Genomic DNA, 27,140 nt, shown 5'->3' on the forward strand with positions numbered 1-27,140 from the left:
TACCTAACCTACCTAACCTAACCTAACATAACTTTTTCGGCTACCTAACCTAACCTAAGCTATAAAGATAGGTTAGGTTAGGTTAGGTAAGGTTGGTTAGGTTCGGTCATATATCTACGTTAATTTTAACTCCAATAAAAAAAATTGACCTCATACATAATGAAATGGGTAGCTTTATCATTTCATAAGAAAAAAATTAGAGAAAATATATTAATTCAGTAAAACTTGGCTTATTAGGCAAACCGGGCCTTGCATAGTAGGCAGAGAAGTGCGTTCTGGCTACTAGGTACGACATATATATATATATATATATATATATATATATATATATATATATATATATATATATATATATATATATATATATATATATAGACCGAGTGAGATATATATATATAGACCGAGTGAGATGGCCCGGAAAGTGGAGTTGGAAATTCTGTTGGACGACATATTCGACCTCGAGACACAAAAGAAGGTCACTACCAAAGATACCTTACAAGCAGAACTTATTGCGGAAGCAGGAAAGAATCGAGGCAATTACAGAAGTACCATACTGTCCCCCGAGCTCAAAGCGGCAGCTAAAAGCCTTCGTGAGAACAAGTAGATAGTTGTCAGGAGAGGTGACAAGTCGCCAATATACGTCATTCTTAAAAAAGACGAATATCTGGCGAAAGTGAACCTCATACTCTCTGACCAAACTAAATTCCAAAGGGTAATGAAGGACACTACAGCCGAATTGAAAGCAAAGGTCAACAAACTGATTGAAACTGTGAACGCCAAGAAATCCGGACTCCACCTGCCAAAGATTATTGGGGAATATAAACCTGGATATGCGTATGGAAATGTCAAGACACACAAGCCTGGAAACCCACTTCGGCCAATCATTAGCCAGATACCCACACCCACGTACAGACTGGCGAAGCGACTCAACGGCCTGCTGACTCCTTATGTTCCTTGCGCCTTCAGCCTGAAGTCTCCAAAAGAATTTGTTGGCTTACTGCGGGGCACACGGGCCACAGGTATAAGAGCCTCGTTGGACGTAGAATCACTGTTCACCAACGTACCTGTGGACGAGACAATCGGGATGATAGCCGACAGAGTGTATCGTGATCCAGCCTGTACTCCTCTTGACATACCAGAGAATACTCTAAGGAAACTACTCCAAGCTTGTAGTAAAGAGGCACCCTTCTTGGCCCGGATGGGCACATGTATAAGCAAGTAGATGGGGTCGCCATGGGTTCTCCCCTACGTGTCCTGTTTGCAAACTTCTACATGGGTACCATCGAGCAAAAAGTCTTAGTCGACATGAACTTGAAACCGGCCATATACTGCAGGTATGTTGACGACATTTTTACACAGGTACCTGATGTCAGACATCTGCAGGAGCTGAAGGAGGCGTTTGAGCAGAGTTCCGTGCTGCGTTTCACTTACGAGATGGAAAAGGATGGGAAGCTGCCCTTTCTAGATGTAACAGTCATGGAAAAGAGCGGAGGTTTCCACACTGCAGTCTACACTAAGGAAACGAACATAGGAATGTGCCTAAATGCCAACAGCGACTGCCCAGACAGGTACAAGAGGAGTGTTGTTAACGCATATGTCGACCGTGCTCTCAGCCACAGCTCAGAATGGAAGCAAGTCGACGAAGAACTCTGTAGGGTAAGGCAGGTCCTAGTCAACAACGGCTTCTCCAATGGTTTCATCGAAGACATCATAAGAAGGAAAGTGAAACGCCATGCAACCTCTGAAGAGACAACTAACACAACACCTATACCCCCTATTAGACTATTTTACCGGAACTTCTTTTCCACAGCTCATAAAACGGAGGAAAGGGTCCTGAAAGATATTGTTAATAGAAACGTTATCCCTACAGACAAAAATCAGAGGATACAACTGACGATTTACTATAAAACCAGAAAAACGGCCAGCCTACTCATGAGAAACTCTCCAGACACAAAGCAGAACGCTTTAAAAGAGACCAACGTCGTCTATGCCTTCAAATGCCCTCTTGGGGACTGTAAGCTCCAAAAAAAACAGTATATAGGCAAGACAACAACATCTCTTTCTAGGCGTTTAACGATGCATAAGCAATAGGGCTCCATTAAGGAACATATAATCTCTTCCCACAACCAAACCATCGCCAGAGAAATCTTTGTAAACAACACAGAAATCATCGATAGATACAGCGATAGCAGACGGCTTGACATTTGCGAGGCACTACACATTAAAAAGTCTACACCAGCAATCAACAGCCAACTAATGCACAACTATATTCTACCCACCTCAAGACTCCGCTCCAATATAGAAGCATCAAGAAATATGGACCAATAGGCTTTCTACAATCACTTCCATTCAATACCCATTGTTTCGTGTTCTGTCTTGTGTTGATGAAATTAATACCCTATTAATACCACCTCACCCCATCCACCTCACTCAAATGTAGATATAAACAAATCGGAGATGTGTAAGTTCTATTCAGTTGTGTATGTGTAAACTAAAGTCTTTGAAAATGTAATAAGTTTTACGAAATGCACTCAAGTGTCGCGTCAGACTAGAAATAAAAATGAATTTTTTAGAATTGATTTTTGAATTACCACCAACAGTGAAAAGAAATGTACGAAAGATTGAGAAAATTCGTGTTAGAATTATTAATCTTACTTTTTCGGTCATATTTAATAATATATGTCTACAGGAAAGACTGCTACCAAAATATACTAATATATATATATATATATATATATATATATATATATATATATATATATATATATATATATATATATATATATATATATATATATATATATATATATATATATATATATATATATATATATATGTCGTACCTAGTAGCCGGAACGCACTTCTCAGCCTACTATGCAAGGCCCGATTTGCCTAATAAGCCAAGTTTTTATGAATTAATGTTTTTTCGACTACCTAACCTACCTAACCTAACCTAACCTAACCTTTTCGGCTACCAAACCTAACCTAACCTATAAAGATACGTTAGGTTAGGTTAGGTAGGGTTGGTTAGGTTCGGTCATATATCTACGTTAATTTTAACTCCAATAAAAAAAATTGACCTTATACATAATGAAATGGGTAGCTTTATTATTTCATAAGAAATTTTTTTTAGAAAATATATTAATTAAGGAAAACTTGGCTTATTAGGCAAATCGGGCCTTGCATAGTAGGCTGAGAAGTACATTCTGGCTACTAGGTACGACATATATATATATATATATATATATATATATATATATATATATATGTATATCTTTTTTTGCATAAATGAAATAAAAAATATTTATTTGCATGATAAATATATTTGTAAGATTAAATAACGACATTATAATTGATGCACATCTGTGGCGTGTGAGGATGTTTTGGGGAAATTATAAAAGTGTGGAAGGAATTACCAGAGAGTGAGGATAAAATGAACCGCCATGAGTGGTTGTAAAGCCGTGTTACAGGACACGTTGTTTTTGAGAATTGCAAATGTATAAAATATATGTCTGATGCTAGCTTGAAGATTTTCATGCACATTGTCTCATGATCTTGTGGGGAGCTTGAAGATGTTAATGCCAAACGAGTGTGACACTTGACGGTATGAGCTCAGTGTTATCAGGTTTGATTGATATGAATAGGAAATAGACGGTTTCATTCATTCTTTTACTCAACAAACTATCTTTGGTTATACATTAAAAAATATTAGATATAAATATGTAATCTTTGACTGAACCTCCAACAATCTTCTTACACTTTAGTTAGTCTCATACTAAAAGAATTGGAACAAATAAGCCATTATAAAGTTAAGCATAGAGTGACATGATTGAGGTGTACAAGTGGATGAATGAATATAAAGGGGGTGTTAATAGGGTCTTCTGCAGATTAATATGGGTGACATGATTAAAGTGGATGTTTATCACCAAGATAATATTATTAAAACAAGACTAAAACCAGTGCGCTAAAGCAGAAGCAGAAAAGAAATAGAAAACGAGTAAACACAACTTCCAATTAAAACTTTTACCCAAATATCACAGTAACAAGGTTATCGCGAATAACCGAACTCAATTATGGGCTCTCTATAGTCTGTGCTACATGGACAAATCTAAAACAGCACCACCAACAACAAATACACTAGGTAAGTTTATAATTTTGAGGAAAAAACATAGGCTAATACAAGGGTGTGAAGCATTGTGATATTTCCTTGCTTCTTATGTAAAAACATTCAGCAATTTTGTTCTATTTTTTAGTGCTAGTTAATGTTTGGTTTAATACGGCTGGAAATGAATAGGAGATACTATATGGTCCCAAAAAGCCTTCAACAATTTTATTCTCATGTTTAATATACAATTTTTTGATTAAAAATATTCAATCTTTGAGAAACTGGAATATACGCAAAATGGGATTAAACACGCAATCATTGAAAATGGGACTATATATGTAACCATTGAAAACGGACTAATTGAAGGAGGATGAAGGCTGACTGATGACGTCATTGAAAATTGCGGATGACAGAAGAGCGCTATCTTGAGATAATTTCGGGGCTTTAGTGTCCCCGCGGCCCGGTCCTTCGACCAGGCCTCCACCCCCAGGAAGCAGCCCGTGACAGCTGACTAACTCCCAGGTACCTATTTACTGCTAGGTAAATAGTTTAATTTCTGTTTAATTTCCACGGAAAATTCTAGTGCTCCAGAAGGGTGCTGTTTAATCTCAGTGGAAAACTATTGTACGCCACAAGGGAGCAGATGACAATATATGAACACACTCCCTGGGCTGTGAGGTGCTGTCGAAAGAATTAAAATACCTCGTAGGTACATTTACCACTACTTAGGAGGTGATAGTTGATGGGTAGGAACGGCTAACAGGTGTTAGTTGATGGGAAGTTAGGGCCAGGACGTGATAGTTGGAAGGGAGTGTTCGAAGGGAGTCGAGGGTCTGTGTGAGAAGAGTAAAGGATCAGTGGGAGGAGAGTCGAGGGTCTGTGTGAGAAGAGTCAAGGATCAGTGGGAGGAGAGTCGAGGGTCTGTGTGAAGGGGTCGCGAATCAGAGTGAGGGAGTCGAAATTGTGTGTAAAGAGAGTCGAGGGTCAATGTGAGGGGAGTCGAGGGTCAGTGTGAAGTGAGTCGAGGGTCAGTGTGAAGGGAGACGAAGGTATGTATGAGGTGAGTCGAGGGTCAGTGTGAAGGAAATCGAGGGTCTGTGTGATGAAAGTCGAGGGTCAGAGTGAAGGAAGTCGACGGTCTGTGTGAGAGGAGTCAAGGATCATTGTGAAGGGAGTCGAGGGTCTGTGTGAGAGGAGTCGAGGGTCAGTGTGAGGGGAGTCGAGGGTCAGTGTGAGGGGAGTCGAGGGTCTGTGTGAGGGGAGTCGAGGGTCAGTGTGAGGGGAGTCGAGGGTCTGTGTGAGGGGAGTCGAGGGTCTGTGTGAGAGGAGTCGAGGGTCAGTGTGAGGGGAGTCGAGGGTCAGTGTGAGGGGAGTCGAGGGTCTGTGTGAGGGGAGTCGAGGGTCAGTGTGAGGGGAGTCGAGGGTCTGTGTGAGGGGAGTCGAGGGTCTGTGTGAGAGGAGTCGAGGGTCAGTGTGAGGGGAGTCGAGGGTCTGTGTGAGAGGAGTCGAGGGTCAGTGTGAGAGGAGTCGAGGGTCAGTGTGAGGGGAGTCGAGGGTCAGTGTGAGGGGAGTCGAGGGTCAGTGTGAGGGGAGTCGAGGGTCAGTGTGAGAGGAGTCGAGGGTCAGTGTGAGGGGAGTCGAGGGTCAGTGTGAGAGGAGTCGAGGGTCAGTGTGAGGGGAGTCGAGGGTCTGTGTGAGAGGAGTCGAGGGTCAGTGTGAGGGGAGTCGAGGGTCAGTGTGAGGGGAGTCGAGGGTCAGTGCGAGAGGAGTCGAGGGTCAGTGTGAGGGGAGTCGAGGGTCTGTGTGAGAGGAGTCGAGGGTCAGTGTGAGGGGAGTCGAGGGTCAGTGTGAGGGGAGTCGAGGGTCAGTGTGAGAGGAGTCGAGGGTCAGTGTGAGGGGAGTCGAGGGTCAGTGTGAGAGGAGTCGAGGGTCAGTGTGAGGGGAGTCGAGGGTCAGTGTGAAGGGAGTCGAGGGTCAGTGTGAAGGGAGTCGAGGGTCAGTGTGAAGGGAGTCGAGAGACAGTGTGAAGGGAGTCGAGGGTCAGTGTGAAGGGAGTCGAGGGTCAGTGTGAAGGGAGTCGAGAGACAGTGTGAAGGGAGTCGAGGGTCAGTGTGACGAAAGACGAGGGTCAGTGTGAGGGGAATCAAGGGTCAGTGTAGGAAGTCGAGATTCTGTGTGAGGGGAGGAGTGGGTCAGTGTGAATGGAGTAAAGGGTCTGAATAAGGGGTGTCGAGGGTCTGGGTAAGGGGAGTCGAGGGAACAGAGTGATGGGAGGTTAGGGGCAGTGTGAGGGGAGGTGAGGGTCAGTTTGAGGGGTGGCGAGGGGTCAGTGTGAGGCGAGGCGAGAGTCTGTGTGAGGGGAGTCGAGGGTCAGTGTGAGAGAAGTCGAGGGTCAGTGTGAGGGACTCGACGGTCTGTGTGGGGGGAGTCGAGTGTCAGAGTGAGGGGACTCGATGATCAGTGTGGCGAGAGACGAGAATCAGTGTGAGGGGAATCAAGGGTTAGTGTAAGGGGTGTGGAGGGTTAGTGCAAGGGGACTCGAGGGTCAGTGTGAAGGGAGTCGAGGGTTAGTGTGAGGGGAGTCGTAGGTCTGTGTGAGGGAAGTCAAGGGTCAGTGTGAAGGGAGTCGAGGGTCAGTGTGAGGGGAGTCGAGGGTCAGTGTGAGGAAAGTCAAGGGTCAGTGTGATGGGAGTCGAGGGTCAGTGTGAGGTGTCAAAAGCCTTTGACAAATGTGGCCATAGTATTATTGCACATAAAATGCATTCAAAAGGAATTACCGGAAAAATAGGCAGAGTGATCTACATTTTCCTGACTAATAGAACCCAATGTGCAATAGTCAACAAAATAAAATCCAGCCCATCAACCGTAAAGTCGTCAGTCCCCCAGGGTACTGTGCTTGCTCCAGTACTTTTTCTCATCCTCATATCGGACATAGACAAGGACACAACCTATAGTACTGTATCATCCTTTGCAGATGACACTAGGATTTTTATGAGAGTAGACAACATAGAGGACACGGCAAACCTCCAATCAGATGTAAATCAGGTCTTTCTATGGGCTACAGAAAATAACATGGTGTTTAACGTGGATAAGTTCCAGCTCATGCGCTTCGGAAAAAATGAAAATATAAAAATGGAAACCACGTACAAAACTCAGTCAAATCATAATATTGAACGGAAAGGCAATGTAAAGGATTTGGGTGTACTCATGTCGGAAGACCCTGTCTTGACAGTCCCTTTCAAAGCTGGAGAAATTGCTGACCTGGAGAGCGTGTAGATATCCTTTACTGTTAGAATCCACTCAGTAAAACATCTAAACTTTTGGGACCGACTAAAGTACCTAAACCTGTATTCTCTTGAGCGCAGACGGGATTTACACATGGAAAATAGTAGAGGTGCGGGTCCCAAACCTGCACACAGAAATAACATCACATGAGACCAGAAGGCATGGCAGGATGTGCAGAATACCCCCGTTGAAGAGCAGAGGTGCAACAGGTACTCTGAGAGAGAACTCTATCAACATCAGAGGCCCGAGACTGTTCAACACGCTTCCACTACACATAAGGGACATAACTGGCAATCCCCTCACAGTGTTCAAGAAAGAACTTAACAAACATCTCCAAAGGATACCTTATCAACCAGGCTGAGACTCATACGTCAGGATGCGAGCAGCCGCGTCCAACAGCCTGGTTGACCAGACCAGCAACCAGGAGGCCTGGTCGACGACCGGGCTGCGGGGTAGCTGAGCCCCGTAATCACATCAAAGTAACCTCAAAGAAGGGAGTCGAGCGTCTGTGTGAAGGGAGTCGAGGGTCTGTACGAGGGGAGTCGAGGTTCAGTGTGAGAGGTGTCAAGGATCAGCGTGAAGAGAGTCGAGGGTCTGTGTGAGAGGAGTCAAGGATCAGTGTGAGGGAAGTCAAAGGTCTGTGTGTGCTGAGTCGAGGGTCACTGTGAGGGGAGTCGAGGGTCAGTGTTAAAGGAGTCGAAGGTCTGTGTGAGGGGAGGCGAGGATCAGTGTGAGGGGAGTCGAGGGTCAGAGTGAGAGGAGTCGAGGGTCTGTGTGAGGGGAGTCGAGGGTCTGTGTGAGGGGAGTCGAGAGGTCTGTGTGAGGGGAGTCGAGGGTCAGTGTAAAGGGAGTCGAGAATCAGTGTGAGTAGAGGTAAGGGTCAGTGTGAGGGGAGGCTAGCGTCAGTGTGAGGGGAGGAGTGGGTCAGTAAGATGGGAGTCGAGGGTTTGTGTAAGGGGAGTCGAGGGTCAGAGTGAGGGAAGTCGTAGGTCAGTGTGAATGGAGTAAAGGGTCTGAATAAGGGGAGTTGAGCGAACAGAGTGATTGGAGTCAAGGGTCAGTGTGAGGGGAGGCGAGAGTCAGTGTGAGGGGAGTCGAGGGTCAGTGTGAGCGGAGTCGAGGGTCAGTGTGAGAGGACTCGAGGATCAGTGTGAGGTGAAGCGAGGTTCAGTGTGAGGGGAGTCGAGGGTCAGTGTGAGGGGAGGCGAGAGTCAGTGTGAGGGGAGGCGAGGGTCAGTGTGAGGGGATTCGAGTGCAAGCATGAGGGAAGGCGAGGGTCAATGTTAGGGGATGCAAGGGTCAGTATGAGAGGAGGTGAGGGTTCAGTGTGAGGGGAGTCGTGGGGCAGTATGAGGGGAGGCGAGGATCAGTGTGAGAGGTGGTGAGTCAGTGTGAGGAGAGGCGAGGGTCTGAGTGAGGAGAAGCGAGGGTCTGAGTGAGGGGAAGTGAGGGTCTGAGTGAGGGGAAGTGAGGGTTTGAGTGAGGAGAAGCGAGGGTCTGAGTGAGGGTCTGAGTGAGGGGAGGGGAGGGTCAGTGTGAGGGTCAGTGTGAGAGGTCAGTGTGTGGGGAGGCGAGGGTCAGTGTGAGGGGAGGTGAGTGTCAGTGTGTGGGGAGGTGAGGATCAGTGTGAGGGAAGGCGAGGGTCAGTGTGAGGGAAGGCGAGGGTCAGTGTGAGGGGAGACGAGGGTCAGTGTGAGGGGAGGTGAGGGTCAGTGTGAGGGGAGGTGAGGGTCAGTGTGAGGGAAGGCGAGGGTCAGTGTGAGGGAAGGCGAGGGGAGGTGAGGGTCAGTGTGAGGGAAGGCGAGGGTCAGTGTGAGGGAAGGCGAGGGTCAGTGTGAGGGGAAGCGAGGGTCAGTGTGAGGGAAGGTTAGGGTCAGTGTGAGGGAAGGCTATGTTCTATGTGAGGGAAGGAGAGGTAAAGTTAACGAGTGATGAGTGGCATGGTGTGAGTGGCAATAATATAACATTATTATTAGAAGAGTGATATTTTTCCTCGACAGTCTCTGTACTGAGCGCGTCCTGCTGAATCCTATGGTACTCACGATAATTAATTCTATTTTGTACACAAATATTAACGTACCAATATCTTCTTATATTCTTTATTCTGGAGTGTGATGATCTGGAGCTGATGCTGCGTCTCGCTCAGGCTGACGTCCAGCTGGCGAGGACGTGGATTGAGTTCCATCTCCCGTAATACATCTTCCAGATGTCTCTGCGAAAATGTTTTGAAAACTTGTTATATTTTCATTCAAATGATTAGTTTATTTACTTTTTGGGTATTGAATTAAGATTTACATATATCACACTTTGTAAAAATAGGCATTTGGGGGGATTAAAAAACAATAATTTATTGGCATTTATAACTTAAAAACACCAACCCTGGAGAGAACTTATATTATCTAGTGATGGTTTTTCCGTAAATCCGCCTCCAACCAATTGGGCTGGACGGTAGAGCGACGGTCTCGCTTCATGCAGGTCGGCGTTCATTTGCCGACCTTCCCAGCACCATTCCTTCCTATACCCCCCATTCCTTCCCAGATCCTTATCCTGACACCTTCCAAGTGCTATGTACTCCTAATGACTTGGCGCGTTCCCCTGATAGATTCCCTTCATCCCCACCCCCTCCACCCCCCACCCCACATCCGTAAATCAGAATTTAGTAAGAATCCATTTGAGATCATTTATGTCAATGAATGGGTTATGCCCTCCCCGTGGCACCATTCAGATATTGGTGACAGCTTCTACTTGGTGCACTCAGAAACTGGCTCCTATCAGCGAGTCTCTCAAACTTTGATGATTATTAAATTAGTTTCATGTATATTCTCTGCTACATGAAGTGCCTTGGACACCAGTAAATAGTTGTATTCGTCTCTACGCTGCATAATATGTTTTTTGATGGACATTCCTGCATATGCAATAAGCTTCTGGCTCTCCCACTAAGAACTCTTTCACTTTTTCAGTTTATGACTTGTTTGGCATCAGTAAGGTTATATTCAATGTGTTTAACATCTGCTTTGTTAAATCTTGGTAATGTTATTTGGTTTGTAACTTTTCACTGCGTAGATAATGTTCCATTGGTCTGTTTGTCATTTCTCCACAATGCTGATATTTCCTCTTTACATATGGAATCTGTAAGTCCATATCACCATCACATGTGTATCGAAGATTAATATGGTGTTAGTGTACTTCAGGTCTTATGTTACATAGGATTATGCCTGAACGGTAGAAGTGAGTGCCCCCAAAGATACAAAGCCAGTGTTCTCAATGCTTGTATTCGTCGAGCGCTTACCCACTGCTCTGAATGGAGCAACGTGAGTAGAGAGTTTGAAAGAGTAACTCAGGTATTGGTGAACAACGGATATAGCAACGCGGAAACAAACGCTGCTATAAGAAGACACTTGGACCGTTGGTATAATTCAGAACCTAGAACAGAAACCACAACACCCCCAATAAAATTATATTACAAATCAACCATGCACAGTGAACATATAAAAGTGGAAAGAATAATGAAAGAAATAATCCGAAAAGGAGTAAAAAGCACTACTCCTAACCAAAACATAAACCTGATAATATTCTACAAAACCAAGAAGACTTCCGAACTCCTTATCAAAAACAGCCCGAAGCCGACGGAGAACCCTCTACAGCAGTCAAGCGTTGTATACATGTACACTTGCCCCCACGAAGGATGTAACCTTCAATGTAAGTACATAGGTATGACGTCGACCAAGCTGACGAGGCGTTTGACATGCCATCTTCAATCTGGTGCCCCTAGGAATCACATGAGACAAGCCCATGACATTACTCTAACAAGAGAAATGTTGAACAAGAATACTTGCATAATAGACAAAACCCAAGATTCAAGATGATTACAAATTCTTGAGGCAATTCACATAAGAATAGAGCGACCTACCATGAACACCCAAATCACGGAACTATTTACTCTACCCACCATGAGAGTAAGGACAAGACTAGAACATATCGATGCCAACACAGAAGACAATGTCCAACATAACAGGCCAATTACACTGGATTAATCTTTGTGTTTAGATAGGAGATGCCTCGTATGGGCCAATAAGCCTTCTGCAGCCCATATGTTTATCCCTTATGTATCCCCCCATGTTTTTCAACTTCATTGTATTATCACCTGACCTAATGCGGGTATAAAATCAACTAGTATTGTAAGATCTGTTCACTTGAGAATGAACCATGGAGGTTCGAAACGTCGTGCAAATTATACAAATAAGTGTAATACACTCTATAGTAAATCACTTCTTTTCTTCACCTTAAAAGTACGAAAATGAGTTTTGGAGAACTCCTATTCCAATTAAGCCCTGATGCTAAGAAAATAGTTAGAGGGATAGAAGCCCTAAACCAGAAAATATATATATATATATATATATATATATATATATATATATATATATATATATATATATATATATAAACATAGAGTACAAAACATAGAGTTCACTACACGATTTTACTGGTTTTATTAATATTATCTCTGCGTATATATATATATATATATATATGCGGAAAATCCACAGAGAAATATGAAATGAGGTGAACGTTTCGGCTTTGTTAAAGCCTTTGTCAACACCAGACTGACTAATATATATATATTCGGATTTATATATATATATAAACTTCGGATATATATATATATATATATATATATATATATATATATATATATATATATATATATATATATATATATATATATATATATATATATATATATATATATATATATACGCAGAGATAATATTAATAAAACCAGTAAAATCGTGTAGTGTACTCTATGTTTTAAAATATATTACTTTGACAACCGAATCAGTCACTGAACAAAAAATTTGGATGCTCTTATTACAAATTCGTTACTTTTAGACCACCAGCTCACTACTTTCAGCTATTCGGATCTGGTAACCCTGTCCGGGAGTGAGCAACACTTTGCCACTACCTTCTGCGGAGACTACATCATCTAGGCTCGATAAATAAGGTAGATAAATTTGCCCTCTTCTATTACCTTATTAATGGAGCCGGTCGGCCGTGCGGACAGCACGCTGGACTTGTGATCCTGTGGTCCTGGGTTCTATCCCAGGAGCCGGCGAGAAACACTGGGCAGAGTTTCTTTCACCCTATGCCCCTGTTACCTAGCAGTAAAATAGGTACCTGGGTGTTAGTCAGCTGTCACGGGCTGCTTCCTGGGGCTGGAGGCCTGGTCGAGGACCGGGCCGCGGGGACCCTAAAAAAAACCCGAAATCATCTCAAGATAACCCCCTAGTTATTAGGAAATGGGACGAGACGAGAAATAATGTGAGGAGAAATGACCTATTTTTTTTTTTAAGGCCGGACATGGAGTGAAATTCTACGTTAGTTCATTTAAGACAGACTCTAGTTTATCTATTCATTATTCATGTGGAGATAAGGAGTACTTATATTAATTAAGTTAGTTTCAAGTGGCCTAATGTTCTAGAAAACGGTTAGTGAGAAAAGGATAGCCTTATATATTAATCTACTGAAACTGATGGAGTGTTTCCATATCATTACTGACTTTTGCAGTGTTGCATCTATAAAATAAGTGAGATATTTTCAGGCCTTTGCTGTATAGCTTTAATTATAGTAACCCGTGAATAATTTTAATATGGTATTTACTTCCTCTCTTTCTTCATTTCTCTGTATGTTTGTCTGAGGTTTATTCAACACCAAACAATATGGAATAAGTATCGGATTGGACTATTACATACCACTGTGACAAGACAAACTTATCTGGCCTCAGGGTAGTACAGGTCAGATTGGCGTCCTAAAGCTGTGTTATTTTGTGGCGGTGAAGCCGGCCGAGAGAAGCTTAGTTTCTTCGTGTCTAAGGGCACTTTGGAGGAAGACATGAGAGCGGTTGCCTTACCATACTTGTCACGGGGGCAAGGCCAGTTTCAGGGAACTCTAACCACATGGGCGACTAAGGTGCTCCCCCTGGGTGGACTGTGGCACCGAGGGAGGGGGAGTAAGACCCGAGAGGAGTGTGAGAGTGCTGCAGCACTAGAGGACTGCCACACCTTGCATACTCTAGGCTCCACCAAACACGCCACAGTACACACCTGCAGATCCTTACGTTGTAGCTGTTGCATTATGGTCACTACATCTTTTCCATTGCTTTATCTCTAATAACTCTATTTTCTTAAACTGTGCTCTTTGGTATGTAAATGTCTACATTCTTACTCTTAATTGCAAATTTTGCAGATTCATCTACAATGTCATGCCTAGGTATTCGTACATGAACTGTCATCCAATTGATATGTATTCAGCAACCTTGAGTCTTGAGTGTTTCCATTAATGCTGTTACATTTATCCAGATACGCAATTTGTTTGTTGAATGTCACTTTAGAATATTTCCATATTGTTGTAATCTACAGAAGTATAATGTCTTGAACGCATAGGTGCCTGTGTTGCAGTCAATTTTCATTGTCTTCGATTACTTTGTAGACATATATCCGACCTTCAGTGAACTGCTCCTAGTAATGTTGATCAGCAGTGGTGGTACCTACTCCTCGAGTGAAGCGCTTATGCACTATCTCCTCATATATGCGATTATACAGGTCTCCAGTCCTCACAGTAACCGATTAAGGACCTTTCTTTCTGCTGTTTTACTATGTATAGTGTTAATGAAATGGGTCTATAATTGATAGGTTCCTTCAGCTTAGGAAGAGGAATTGTAAATGGTTTCTTCTAAAATGTTGGTAGTTTAGCTTGCCTCCAGGATGCATAGATACCGGCCGATATTCTTCGTTCAACTGCAGGATCTGCTTGCACGCTCACAGAAAACATCATTTTATCAGCTCATTGTGCATTATCCTTACCGTCGTTTTGGCTCTGATTAGTTGTTGTTTTGTAAAACGTCAGACATATTTGTCATGATGTAATTTATTATGAGTTCCAGTCAATTTATCCTGTTGTAATTGTCTATGCTATCTTCTGACTTGAAGTTAATATGATGTTGCCATCTCTACAAATTAGAGTGCAAATGGTCTGGCTGGCCGTCCTGATATGGTTGCAAGTAAGTGAAGTAAGGACTTTTCACATGAGTGAAGTAAGGACTTATCACACGAGTGAAGTAAGGACTTATCACAGGAGTGAAGTAAAGACTTTTCACAGGAGTGAAGTAAGGACTGATCACTGGAGTGAAGCAAGGACTGATCACTGGAGTGAAGCACGGACTTATCATAGGAGTGAAGTAAGGACTTATTACAGAAGGGAAATAAGGACTTATCACAGGAGTGAAGTAAGGACTTATCACAGGAGTGAAGTAAGGACATATCACAGGAGTGAAGTAAGGATTATCACAGGAGTGAAGTAAGGATTATCACAGGAGTGAAGTAAGGATTATCACTGGAGTGAAATAAGGATTATCACAGGAGTGAAATAAGGATTATCACAGGAGTGAAGTAAGGATTATCACAGGAGTGAAGTAAGGATTATCACAGGAGTGAAGTAAGGATTATCACAGGAGTGAAATAAGGATTATCACAGGAGTGAAGTAAGGACTTATCACAGGAATTAAGTACAGGTTTATGCCAGCATTGATTAGCTTGCTCACCTCAGGTACAGTGATGGTGGTACACGACCACAAGATGCTGGTTACAATGTCAGTTACATTCAGAGATGCTAAAGAGAGGTTATATTCAGCTTTGATGCTAAAAGGAAAAATTTTCTCGGTGAGCCTCTGAGAGTGAGTACATGTGCTTTTTTCATTGCCTCTTGCTCGCCTCAACAGGGCTGTTATGCACATTGAGGGTTAAGGAATTACTTAAATACATTTAATAAACTTTTTATATTTTAATAATTAATAATACATATGCCAGTTATGCCCCTTAGGTTGATATAATTATTATTATATAAATCTATGGGGCTTTACTGGCATATATATAGTTGTAGGTGTTGTAGAGCGGAATACTTCCCAGAGATGGCTTTCTTGTAACAATTAATTCCCAGACTTCCAGATATATTTTACACTGCTATAATGTAACAAATAATGAAAAAATTCTTGCGATGTGCAATTAATATTTTAAACAATTTAATTTCTATGAAGTTAATGTATATTTCCGTTACACTACATTCGAAGCACAGAATACATATACAACAATGGAACCCACCTGTCAGTGTAGCGACTCCAAGCAAGTGGCTCTTACCTTCTCATATTCCAACCGACGAAGTTGTTCTTGAAATTTGGAGATTTCTGAGTTTTTCCTTTCAAGGTCTTCAGCATATGTACCCTGCGTGTAGAAATTATATATTAGGTGGATACTTGTCTTGTAAGTAGCCAAAAACCTAACGAGGACTGGGAGGGTGATCCAGAGGAGGGTAACTGTCTAGAGTCCGGCAGTGTGAGAACGGAAGCTGCAGGACACCAGGAGGCAAGAAGCTGAGTAAACGCAGGAGCTGTAGGAGGAGAGAGCTGTAGGTGGAGGAAGCTGCAAGAACCAAAAACGGACACAATTTGAGCAAACACAATAAAAGAACTCAATGTTTCATAGTAGCCTTTCCAAAGCCTAACTGAAAAATTTAGGCCCATTTTAGTCGTATCTATAAGTATAGTTGAATGACATTTCCAACATGCACCAATGGGAGGTGGAGAACGACTTTTAATTCTCTTAATTGCTTCTCCAATTCTCATAATAAGTAGAAATTACAGTTTAAAAATTTTTTTGTGATACAATGAAGAATTCTCATAGGATAAATAAATAAAAATTTAATGAAGCTTATTTATGTGCCAATTAAAAGAACATTTATAGTTACAGGTGATTGCATAGTGACCTTGTATGTTGAGAAAATTGTTAAGTAAGCTCTACGTAATAAAATTAACGGATCATAGGTGAGAGTCAAGTATTACATCTTGTCCTCCTAATAAATATTATAAGAAAATGGTGGGCATTATTCATATCTATCAAGACAACATAAAATTAACCAATCAAAACAAGGTAAGCTTTTTCTGTACTTGGTAACATAGGCTTATAATCACACATACATATCAGTTAAGCAATGATTAAAATTTTTAAGGGGGCATTAGCTCCAGATTTCCAAAAAAATGCATTAAATGGAAACCAGTTTGATTTCAATCAAATTTTTTTGACTAGTTGTATATGAAAAGTGTTTCATCTGGTCCAAGTCTCAGCATCGTAGCATAAATATGAAGGGAGAAAAAAATATTGAAGTAGGTGTCATAATTATTCCAAAATGGTCAAACATGATTATCAAACACAAGTGTCAACTGATATCATGTCTATGACTCTCAGCTATCACAATAGCATATATTAAAAAATATTATAATTAGTTTTATTAGAAGAAAAATTAAGTTAAAAAAATTGATATATATATTTTCTTTTCAATTTTTTTTTATCGGACGACTTGCATGAAACTTATACACCTGACTGCACATAAGCCTATCTGTAAGGGTGCCAATTTTGGAGAAAATTGGTTGATGTCAACCTCAGCCACAGATGGCAGCACCTTAGACTTTATTATTTTCTTATTTATTTTCAAGTAACATAATCGTTCAAATAACTCTTTCATTTTCTATTCAATTTACATGAAACGTATACCTTATATGTAAAATTAATGTCTACAAAATTTGTATCAGGCGTTTTTTCATAAGTTCATTTATTGATTTTAGAATAGCAATAAACATGTCATACTTGCATAATTTTTTTTTTTTTTTTTTTTTTAGATATATACAAGAGTTGTTACATTCTTGTACAGCCACTAGTACGCGTAGCGTTTCGGGCAAGTCCTTAATCCTATGGTCCCTGGAATACGATCCCCTGCCGCGAAGAATCGTTTTTTCATCCAAGTACACATTTTACTGTTGCGTTAAACAGAGGCTACAGTTAAGGAATTGCGCCCAGTAAATCCTCCCCGGCCAGGATACGAACCCATGACATAGCGCTCGCGGAACGCCAGGCGAGTGTCTTACCACTACACCACGGAGACTGTATACTACACCACGGAGACTGTATTCTTTTGGGGGGGGGAACTTTGGCTATTTGTATTAAGAAATCTAAAGATGTTTTGGAAACTCCCTAAGTAGGGATCCTTTATTATATGCTAATGTGTCAAAAAGATGTCATAGAATGATTATATCTGAAAGGTTTGTTTGTTTATTTACACTTGAACATGTGTAAAATTCGTTTAAAAAAAATAAAAAAAAATATAAAATCTCCCTTTCTATTTATGCTGTAGTACTGAAACTTGGAACAGATGCAGCCCTTTTTATATATAACTAGTCAAAAAATGTTGGTTGACATTGAACAACTTTTATGAAACGATGTTCATGCAAAGTTAGACTTACGCATAATAAATTAAAAATACTACACTGTAATTTAAAAGACGACATACCTATCAGTCAAATGAAAAAACAGATTCAGTCAAATCTAAACAACTGACATTAATACTATCAGTAATTAGGCTTAAGCTAGTTTGCTTGAATGAAACACTCTATGGAATAAAATAAATTCTGGAGTCATACTAAAAGTGTATGAAGGACAAATGGATGAATTTTGACAAGCCGCCGACTTCCTGTTCTTGTCGAGGCTACTAGTATTATCACAGGAGTGATAACACACTGGTTCAACCAGGAGTGCAAGGTAGCGAAGCAACTGAGTAAAAGAACATGGAGAAACTACAGAAATAACAGAACACCAGAGAGCAGGGAGAGATACCAGAGGGCCAGAAATGAGTACCTCAGAGTGATGAGGGATGCAGAGAGACAGTTTGAAAATGACATCGCGAGTAAAGCCAAGACCCAACCAAAGCTGCTCCACAGCCACATTAGGAGGAAAACAGCAGTGAAGGAACAAGTGATGAAGCTGCGAAAAGGGGAGAATAGCTACACAGAGAATGACAAGGAGGTGTGTGAAGAACTCAACAAGAAATTCCAGGTGGTCTTCACAATAGAACAAGAAGCCCCTGCACTAAATGAGGAGGCGGCAAATCAAGCAACCTTGGAGGAATTTGACCTCACCAGTGATGAGGTCAAAAGGTGTCTGCTGGAGCTGGATGTGACAAAGGCTGTTGGGCCTGACAGAATCTCACCATGGATACTAAAGGAAGGTGCAGAAGCACTAAGTGTGCCACTCTCTATGGTGTATAACAGGTCACTGGAAACAGGAGACTTACTAGAAAGTTGGAAGACAGCTAACGTGGTCCCAATTATACAAGAAGGGTGACAGGCAAGAGGCACTGAACTACAGGCCAGTTTCCTTAACTTGTATACCATGCAAGGTGATGGAGAAGATCGCGAGGAAAAGGCTCGTAGAGCATCTGGAGGGAAATAACTTTTTAACGCAGAACCAATATGGGTTCAGGGATGGTAAATCGAGCCTCACAGGTTTAATATAATTTTATGACCAGACAACAAAAAATAGACAGGAAAGAGAAGGGTGGGCCGACTGCATTTTCCTGGACTGCCAGAAAGCTTTTGACACAGTACCCCATAAAAGGCTGTTAAAAAAGTTGGAGCAACAGGCAGGAGTAAAAGGGAAGGTGCTCCAGTGGTTAAGGGAGTACTTAAGCAACAGTAAACAACGAGTAACGAGAAAAAGTCAAGAGAAACAACCCTTCTACTTCCTCGACCAGAGTCCCAAGCGTTCAACCCACCACCTTAGCTCTCACTAATCGACCAGAAGACTTTCCAGTCTTTCCAACATGTGGCTCCTCCCAGCAGGCGACACAGCCTTCTCATTGGGGACCCAAGGTCCCACAGGCTCCTTCACAGCCCCCTGCATCAGGTGCAGGCATTATCCCTGGTCTTATTAGACTTGCGGAAAGGCTAGCAGGACCAGACAACCAGCGCTTTGTCAGTGAACTAAACGCATTATACATAGACAATGGCCTGGTCCCCATCATAGCCTCTAGCGTAAATCTCACTGCCTCCTCTACCACTCCGGAGACTATCACCAGGACGACCATGTGGTCAACTTCAACACCGACTCCAGAACCGCCCAAGACTCGGGCGACACAGAGGTAATTCCTTCTCCAGCTCCTAGCACTCCTACCATCACTATCTCAGCAGCCGCGCTAGCAGACGTGCTGTCTACAAACGATAACAGCACCACCAGCGCTCCTGAAATAGCTACAACCACCAATCAACGACACCTAAGCCAACCTAAGGCTGCGAGGCGAAAGACAAAAACGCCCACTACGGAGGTTCCGGACTCCTCAGACGAGGAAATCATAGTAGGAGCTCCACCGCCACATCACAAATACGACACCTACACGATTCAAGACTTCCTCATGGAGGCCACGTCACCAAACTCTAACGACAGCACTGCTCAGCCAAAGTCGCAGGCAAAGAAAAAACGGAAAGCCTAGAGGTTAACAATAATCCCACCAGCTCTATAACTGGTATAGCCAGCCCCCCAGGCTGAAAACCATCATGGAGACCCCCATCCATCGCTCCATCGCCAGATCTCTAGTATCAGCCACTGATACAGATAAAGGCTCCAAAGACCCACCACTTACGGGCTCACCATAGCCCGTGCTACTGGAACTTATTGTTCTGAGTAGCGAATCTTAAACAATAACAACAACAACAACGAGTAACGGTGACGGGGGAGACATCAGAGTGGCGAGATGTCACCAGCGGAGTCCCACAGGGCTCAGTACTTGGACCCATTCTGTTTATAATATATGTAAACGATCTTCCAGAGGGTATAGACTCATTCCTCTCAATTTTTGCTGATGATGCAAAAATTATAAGAATCAAGACGGATGAAGATAGACAGAGACTACAGGATGACCTGGATAAACTGGAGGAATGGTCTAGAAAATGGCTGCTAAAGTTCAACTCAGGAAAGTGTAAGGTGACGAAATTAGGCGAAGGGAGCAGGAGGCTGAACACAAGGTATCATCTGGGAGGTGAAATCCTGCAAGAGTCAAATAGAGAGAAAGATCTGGGGGGTTGATATCACACCGAACCTGTCCCCAGAGGCCCACATCAAAAGAATATCATCAGCGGCATATGCTAGACTGGCCAACATAAGAACTGCCTTCAGAAACTTGTGTAAGAAATCTTTCAGAAACCTGTATACCACTTATGTAAGACCTATCCTGGAGTATGCAGCTCCAGCCTGGAGTCCATACCTAGTTAAACACAAGACAAAGCTAGAGAAGATTCAGCGGTATGCCACCAGGCTCGTCCCGGAACTGAGAGGAATGAGCTACGAGGAAAGGCTAAAGGAGCTGAACCTCACATCCCTGGAAAACAGAAGAGTAAGGGGAGACATGATAACCACCTACAAAATTCTCAGGGGAATTGACAGGGTGGACAAAGACAAACTCTTCAGCACGGGTGGGACACGAACAAGGGGACACAGGTGGAAACTTAGTACGCAGATGAGCCACAGAGACGTTAGAAAGATTTTTTTCAGTGTCAGAGTAGTTAATAAATGGAATGCACTAGGAAGTGATATGGTGGAGGCTGACTCCATACACAGTTTTAAATGTAGATATGATAGAGCCCAGTAGGCTATGGAATCTGTACACCAGTTGATTGACAGTTGAGAGGCGGGACCAAAGAGCCAAAGCTCAACCCCCGCAAGCACAATTAGGTGAGTACAATTAGGTGAGTACACACTTGTGAGAATTAATGCAAAATGCCCCTTTAAAAAAAAGAGATAGTATATAAATTGTGTAACCAGTCAGGTTGATACAATTGCCAAACAGGATATTACAACTGGCAGCCAAGCTTATATAATTGTCAGTCAGGTTCATATAATTGCCAGTCAGGCAAATATAATTGCCAGTCAGGCTAATATAATTGAGTGTCAAACTAATACAATTGCCAGTCAGACGAATATCGTTGCCTGAATCAGAAAATTATAACTGCCAATCAGGTTAATATAATTGCCAAAGTGCGGTCAATACATTTGCCAATTAGGTTAATACAATTGCCAATCAGATTAATACAAATACTACTCAGGTTCATATAAATGCCAGATTCAGATCGTTAAGCTAGAGAAAACACATTTACCTAAATTTACCCTAGGGCCACTGAATCTCTGGTGGCCTCGACAAGGACAGAATGATATATATATATATATATATATATATATATATATATATATATATATATATATATATATATATATATATATATATATATATATATATATATATATATATATATATATATATATATATGCGAACAAGCCTGAATGGGCCCCAGGACTATATGCAACTGAAAACTCACACCCCAGAAGTGACTCGAACCCATACTCCCAAGAGCAACGCAACTGGTAACTACAGGACGCCTTAATCCGCTTGACCATCACAACCGGACATAAGGAAGTGATAGCCGAAGCTATTTGAACCACTTCCCTACCGGCATTTCCTCCCCGCCACTTCCCCGCTGCTGGGGAAGTGGTTCAAATAGCTTCGGCTATCACTTCCTTATGTCCGGTCGTATTTATATAAATATATATATATATATATATATATATATATATATATATATATATATATATATATATATATATATATATATATATATATATATATATATGTCGTACCTAGTAGCCAGAACGCACTTCTCAGCCTACTATGCAAGGCCCGATTTGCCTAATAAGCCAAGTTTTCCTGAATTAATATATTTTCTCAAATTTTTTTCTTATGAAATGATAAAGCTACCCATTTCATTATGTATGAGGTCAATTTTTTTTTATTGGAGTTAAAATTAACGTAGATATATGACAGAATCTAACCAACCCTACCTAACCTAACCTAACCTATCTCTATAGGTTAGGTTCGGTTAGGTAGCCGAAAAAGTTAGGTTAGGTTAGGTTAGGTAGGTTAGGTAGTCGAAAAAACATTAATTCAGGAAAACTTGGCTTATTAGGCAAATCTGGCCTTGCATAGTAGGCTGAGAAGTGCGTTCTGGCTACTAGGTACGACATATATATATATATATATATATATATATATATATATATATATATATATATATATATGTCGTACCTAGTAGCCAGAACTCACTTCTCAGCCTACTATGCATGGCCCAATTTGCCTAATAAGCCAAGTTTTCATGAATTCATTGTTTTTCGACTACCTAACCTACCTAACCTAACTTTTTCGGTTACCTAACCTAACTTTTTCGGCTACCTAACCTAACCTAACCTATACAGATAGGTTAGGTTAGGTTAGGTAGGGTTGGTTAGGTTCGGTCATATATCTACGTTAATTTTAACTCTAAAAAAAAAAATATTGTCCTGATTCATAATAAAATGGGTAGCTTTATCATTTCATAAGAAAAAATTAGAGAAAAAATATTAATTCAGGAAAACTTGGCTTATTAGGCAAATCGGGAATTGCATAGTAGGCAGAGAAGTGCGTTCTGGCTACTAGGTACGATATATATATATATATATATATATATATATATATATATATATATATATATATATATATATGTCGTACCTAGTAGCCAGAACTCACTTCTCAGCCTACTATGCAAGGCCCGATTTGCCTAATAAGCCAAGTTTTCATGAATTAATGTTTTTTCGTCTACCTAACCTACCTAACCTAACCTAACCTAGCTTTTTTTGGCTACCTAACCTAACCTTACCTATATATATAGGTTAGGTTAGGTTAGGTAGGGTTGGTTAGGTTCGATCATATATCTACGTTAATTTTAACTCCAATAAAAAAAAATTGAACTCATACATAGTGAAAAGGGTAGCTTTATCATTTCATAAGAAAAAAATTATAGTAAATATATTAATTCAGGAAAACTTGGCTTATTAGGCAAATCGGGCCTTGAATAGTAGGCTGAGAAGTGAGTTCTGGCTACTAGGTACGACATATATATATATATATATATATATATATGTTGTACATAGTAGCCAGAACGCACTTCTCTGCCTACTATGCAAGGCCCGATTTGCCTAATAAGCCAAGTTTTCATGAATTAATGTATTTTCTCTATTTTTTTTCTTATGAAATGATAAAGCTACCCATTTAATTATGTATGAGGTCAATTTTTTTTTATTGAAGTTAAAATTAACGTAGATATATGACCGAACCTAACCAACCCAACCTAACCTAACCTAACCTATCTTTATAGATTAGGTTAGGTTGGGTAGCCGAAAAAGTTAGGTTAGGTAAGGTAGGTTAGGTAGTCGAAAAACAATTATTTCATGAAAACTTGGCTTATTAGGCAAATCGGGCCTTGCATAGTAGGCTGAGAAGTGCGTTCTGGCTACTAGGTACGACATATATATATATATATATATATATATATATATATATATATATATATATATATATATATATATATATATATATATATATATATATATATATATATATATATATATATATATATATATATATGCAGAATAACCACATATGAAAAATAGAAAATGCTTAACGCGTTTTCGGCTAATTCGCCTTCATCAGAGCAAAGTAGAATGAAGATAAGTTTGCTGATCAGACCTTTATATCCGCCTGGGCAGATCACCTGACCACCAAAAATAAGTGGAGGAAAGGAATTATAAGAAAGAAGGTAACTGCAGAAGGCCTATTGGCCCATACAAGGCAGCTCCTTTTAATATCTCCAAGTGCCATACGTGTTTAAATGATTGCTATATTGTTTTGACGTCAAAACAATATAGCAATCATTTAAACACGTATGGCACTTGGAGATATTAAAAGGAGCTGCCTTGTATGGGCCAATAGGCCTTCTGCAGTTACCTTCTTTCTTATAATTCCTTTCCTCCACTTATTTTTGGTGGTCAGGTGATCTGCCCAGGCGGATATAAAGGTCTGATCAGCAAACTTATCTTCATTCTACTTTGCTCTGATGAAGGCGAATTAGCCGAAAACGCGTTAAGCATTTTCTATTTTTCATATGTGGTTATTCTGCATACTTGGATCAGTGTTTTTGTGATCATTGTTGCATATATATATATATATATATATATATATATATATATATATATATATATATATATATATATATATATATATATATATATATATATATATATATGTCGTACCTAATAGCCAGAACGCACTTCTCAGCCTACTATTCAAGGCCCGATTTGCCTAATAAGCCAAGTTTTCCTGAATTAATATATTTTTTCTAATTTTTTTCTTATGAAATGATAAAGCTACCCATTTCATTATGTATGAGGTCAATTTTTTTTTTTTTGGAGTTAAAATTAACGTAGATATATGACCGAACCTAACCAACCCTACCTAACCTAACCTAACCTATCTTTATAGGTTAGGTTTGGTTAGGTAGCCGAAAAAGTTAGGTTAGGTTAGGTTAGGTAGGTTAGGTAGTCGAAAAACAATTAATTCATGAAAACTTGGCTTATTAGGCAAATCGGGCCTTGCATAGTAGGCTGAGAAGTGCGTTCTGGCTACTAGGTACGACATATATATATATATATATATATATATATATATATATATATATATATATATATATATATATATATATATATATATGTATATATATATATATATATATATACATATATATATGTATATATATATATATATATATATATATATATATATATATATATATATATATATATATATATATATATACAACTTTAGAACACTTTCCCACCAGGAGACTCGAACCCTAGCCAGCACAGAAGCCTTCCAGCAACTGGCATAACAGGTATGCCTTAACCCTCTCCACCACCTGCTCAGACCCTTAAAAGAGATGGTAATTTCGGAGTATTTAAATACACCAAAGATCACCACCTCCCAAGAGCACTAGAGCAAGTGAGGGGTCATTTATACGTTTATTTCATCAAGTCCCTGTTAATATGGGAAGACACAGTGTCTATGCTTAAGGCACAACTCTCCTAAACACGAGAGTCAAGTATACAACAATACTTGTATACTTGACTCTCGTGTTTAGGAGAGTTGTGCCTTAAATATATATATATATATATATATATATATATATATATATATATATATATATATATATATATATATATATATATATATATATATATATATATATATATATATATATATATGTCGTACCTAGTAGCCAGAACTCACTTCTCAGCCTACTATGCAAGGCCCGATTTGCCTAATAAGCCAAGTTTTCATGAATTAATTGCTTTTTGACTACCTAACCTACCTAACCTAACCTAACCTAACTTTTTCGGCTACCTAACCTAACCTAACTTATAAAGATAGGTTAGGTTAGGTTAGGTAGGGTTGGTTAGGTTCGGTCATATATCTAAGTTAATTTTAACTCCAATAAAAAAAAATTGACCTCTTACATAATGAAATGGGTTGCTTTATCATTTCATAAGAAAAAAATTAGAGAAAATATAATAATTCATGAAAACTTGGCTTATTAGGCAAATCGGGCCTTGCATTGTAGGCTGAAAAGTGAGTTCTGGCTACTAGGTACGATATATATATATATATATATATATATATATATATATATATATATATATATATATATATATATATATATATATATATATATATATATATATATTTTTTTTTTTTTTTTTTTTTTTGTGAGGGTTGCAGTCTCCACCCGCCGCCCAGCGCCCGCCCATGTCGCAGCTCTCAACAGACAGCCAGGCTTCTCCAAGCCAAGAAGAGCCATCAAGCAGGGGTAGACAAGGCAGATGTCAGACGTGTGACAAGGTATGCTATATCCGGTCGAGTGACGGTAATGCGCGCATTCATTACCATAACGGAGCCAGGTGTTTGGGTACTGGGCGCCCTCCCAGGGAGAACACCAATCAACAGCCCACACCGCCCGTAAGGCAAAACACCTCCCAGACCTTCATTCCCACAGAAAATTTATTAGAAGCTATCAAAGCAACAACAGCCAGAACCTTGCAACACATCCCTAAAGCAGCCCGCCCCCATGCAGCAGCCAAATTATCTGCCCTCCTGAGAAAGGTCAACGACTCTCCTGGAACGACCCAAGCATGGCACAACCTCCTAATGTTTGGCAACATATGTCTAGCCACCCCTGCATGAAGAAACAAAACCTTAGCTGCCTCAGTCATCAAAGCTATAAATGATTTTCCCAGGGAGGACAACCAGGTGCGCCTTCCCACTCGCGCGAGAAACACCCACGGCAGGAAGAGCAACAGTGGCATATCCGAGACATCAAAAATCAGAACATCAGTCACCAAGAAAATAGAAGAAGGAAACACTATTGGCGCAATACGAGTCATCACCAGTGAGGACTCAATTGCCGACAGAGATTCCGCAACAGCTCAAGCCCTAAGGGAGAAACACCCACCCAGGGCTTCGCGTGAGGACGACATTGTACAAGTGGGGGCTACCGGAGCAGAACCTCTCTGGGTGGCTGAATCTGTGGTCCATAAAGCAGCCTTGTCCTTCCCAACAGGATCAGCAGGTGGGTTCACAGGACTAAACCCAACCACCTCAAGCAATTGCTCAACCCTGCACTGGGTGACATTGCAAAGAACCTCTTGGTGGAACTAACCAGATTCACCAACACATGTCTAGCTGGCAACATACCAGCGACCATAAGACCTATCTTTTTTGGAGCATCTCTCTGTGCTCTAAAGAAAAAGGATGGAGGGATCAGGCCAATAGCTGTGGGCAATTCTCTCCGGCGTCTCGTCGCAAAGGCAGCTGCAAGAACAGTTAGTGATGCTGCGGCCAACATGCTGAAGCCAAAACAGCTCGGGTTCGGCATTCCACAAGGGTGTGAGGCGGCAGCCCA

The 27,140-nt window shown here is 40.9% G+C and overlaps 1 protein-coding gene across 1 annotated transcript in view; it reads right to left on the reverse strand.

The window, feature by feature from the left end:
* Window positions 1-27,140, reverse strand: part of LOC123758542 (uveal autoantigen with coiled-coil domains and ankyrin repeats) — a 196,957-nt gene that overhangs the window by 112,201 nt on the left and 57,616 nt on the right. The window contains exons 7-8 of the mRNA XM_069322922.1: window positions 15,580-15,663; window positions 9,471-9,602 (exon numbers count right to left, since the gene is read on the reverse strand). Of these exons, the coding sequence (XP_069179023.1) occupies window positions 9,471-9,602; window positions 15,580-15,663 (216 nt within the window). The remainder of the gene's footprint in view (window positions 1-9,470; window positions 9,603-15,579; window positions 15,664-27,140) is intronic.

Source organism: Procambarus clarkii, chromosome 11 (genome assembly GCF_040958095.1).
Source record: "Procambarus clarkii isolate CNS0578487 chromosome 11, FALCON_Pclarkii_2.0, whole genome shotgun sequence".
Classification (NCBI taxonomy): Eukaryota; Metazoa; Arthropoda; class Malacostraca; order Decapoda; family Cambaridae; genus Procambarus; species Procambarus clarkii.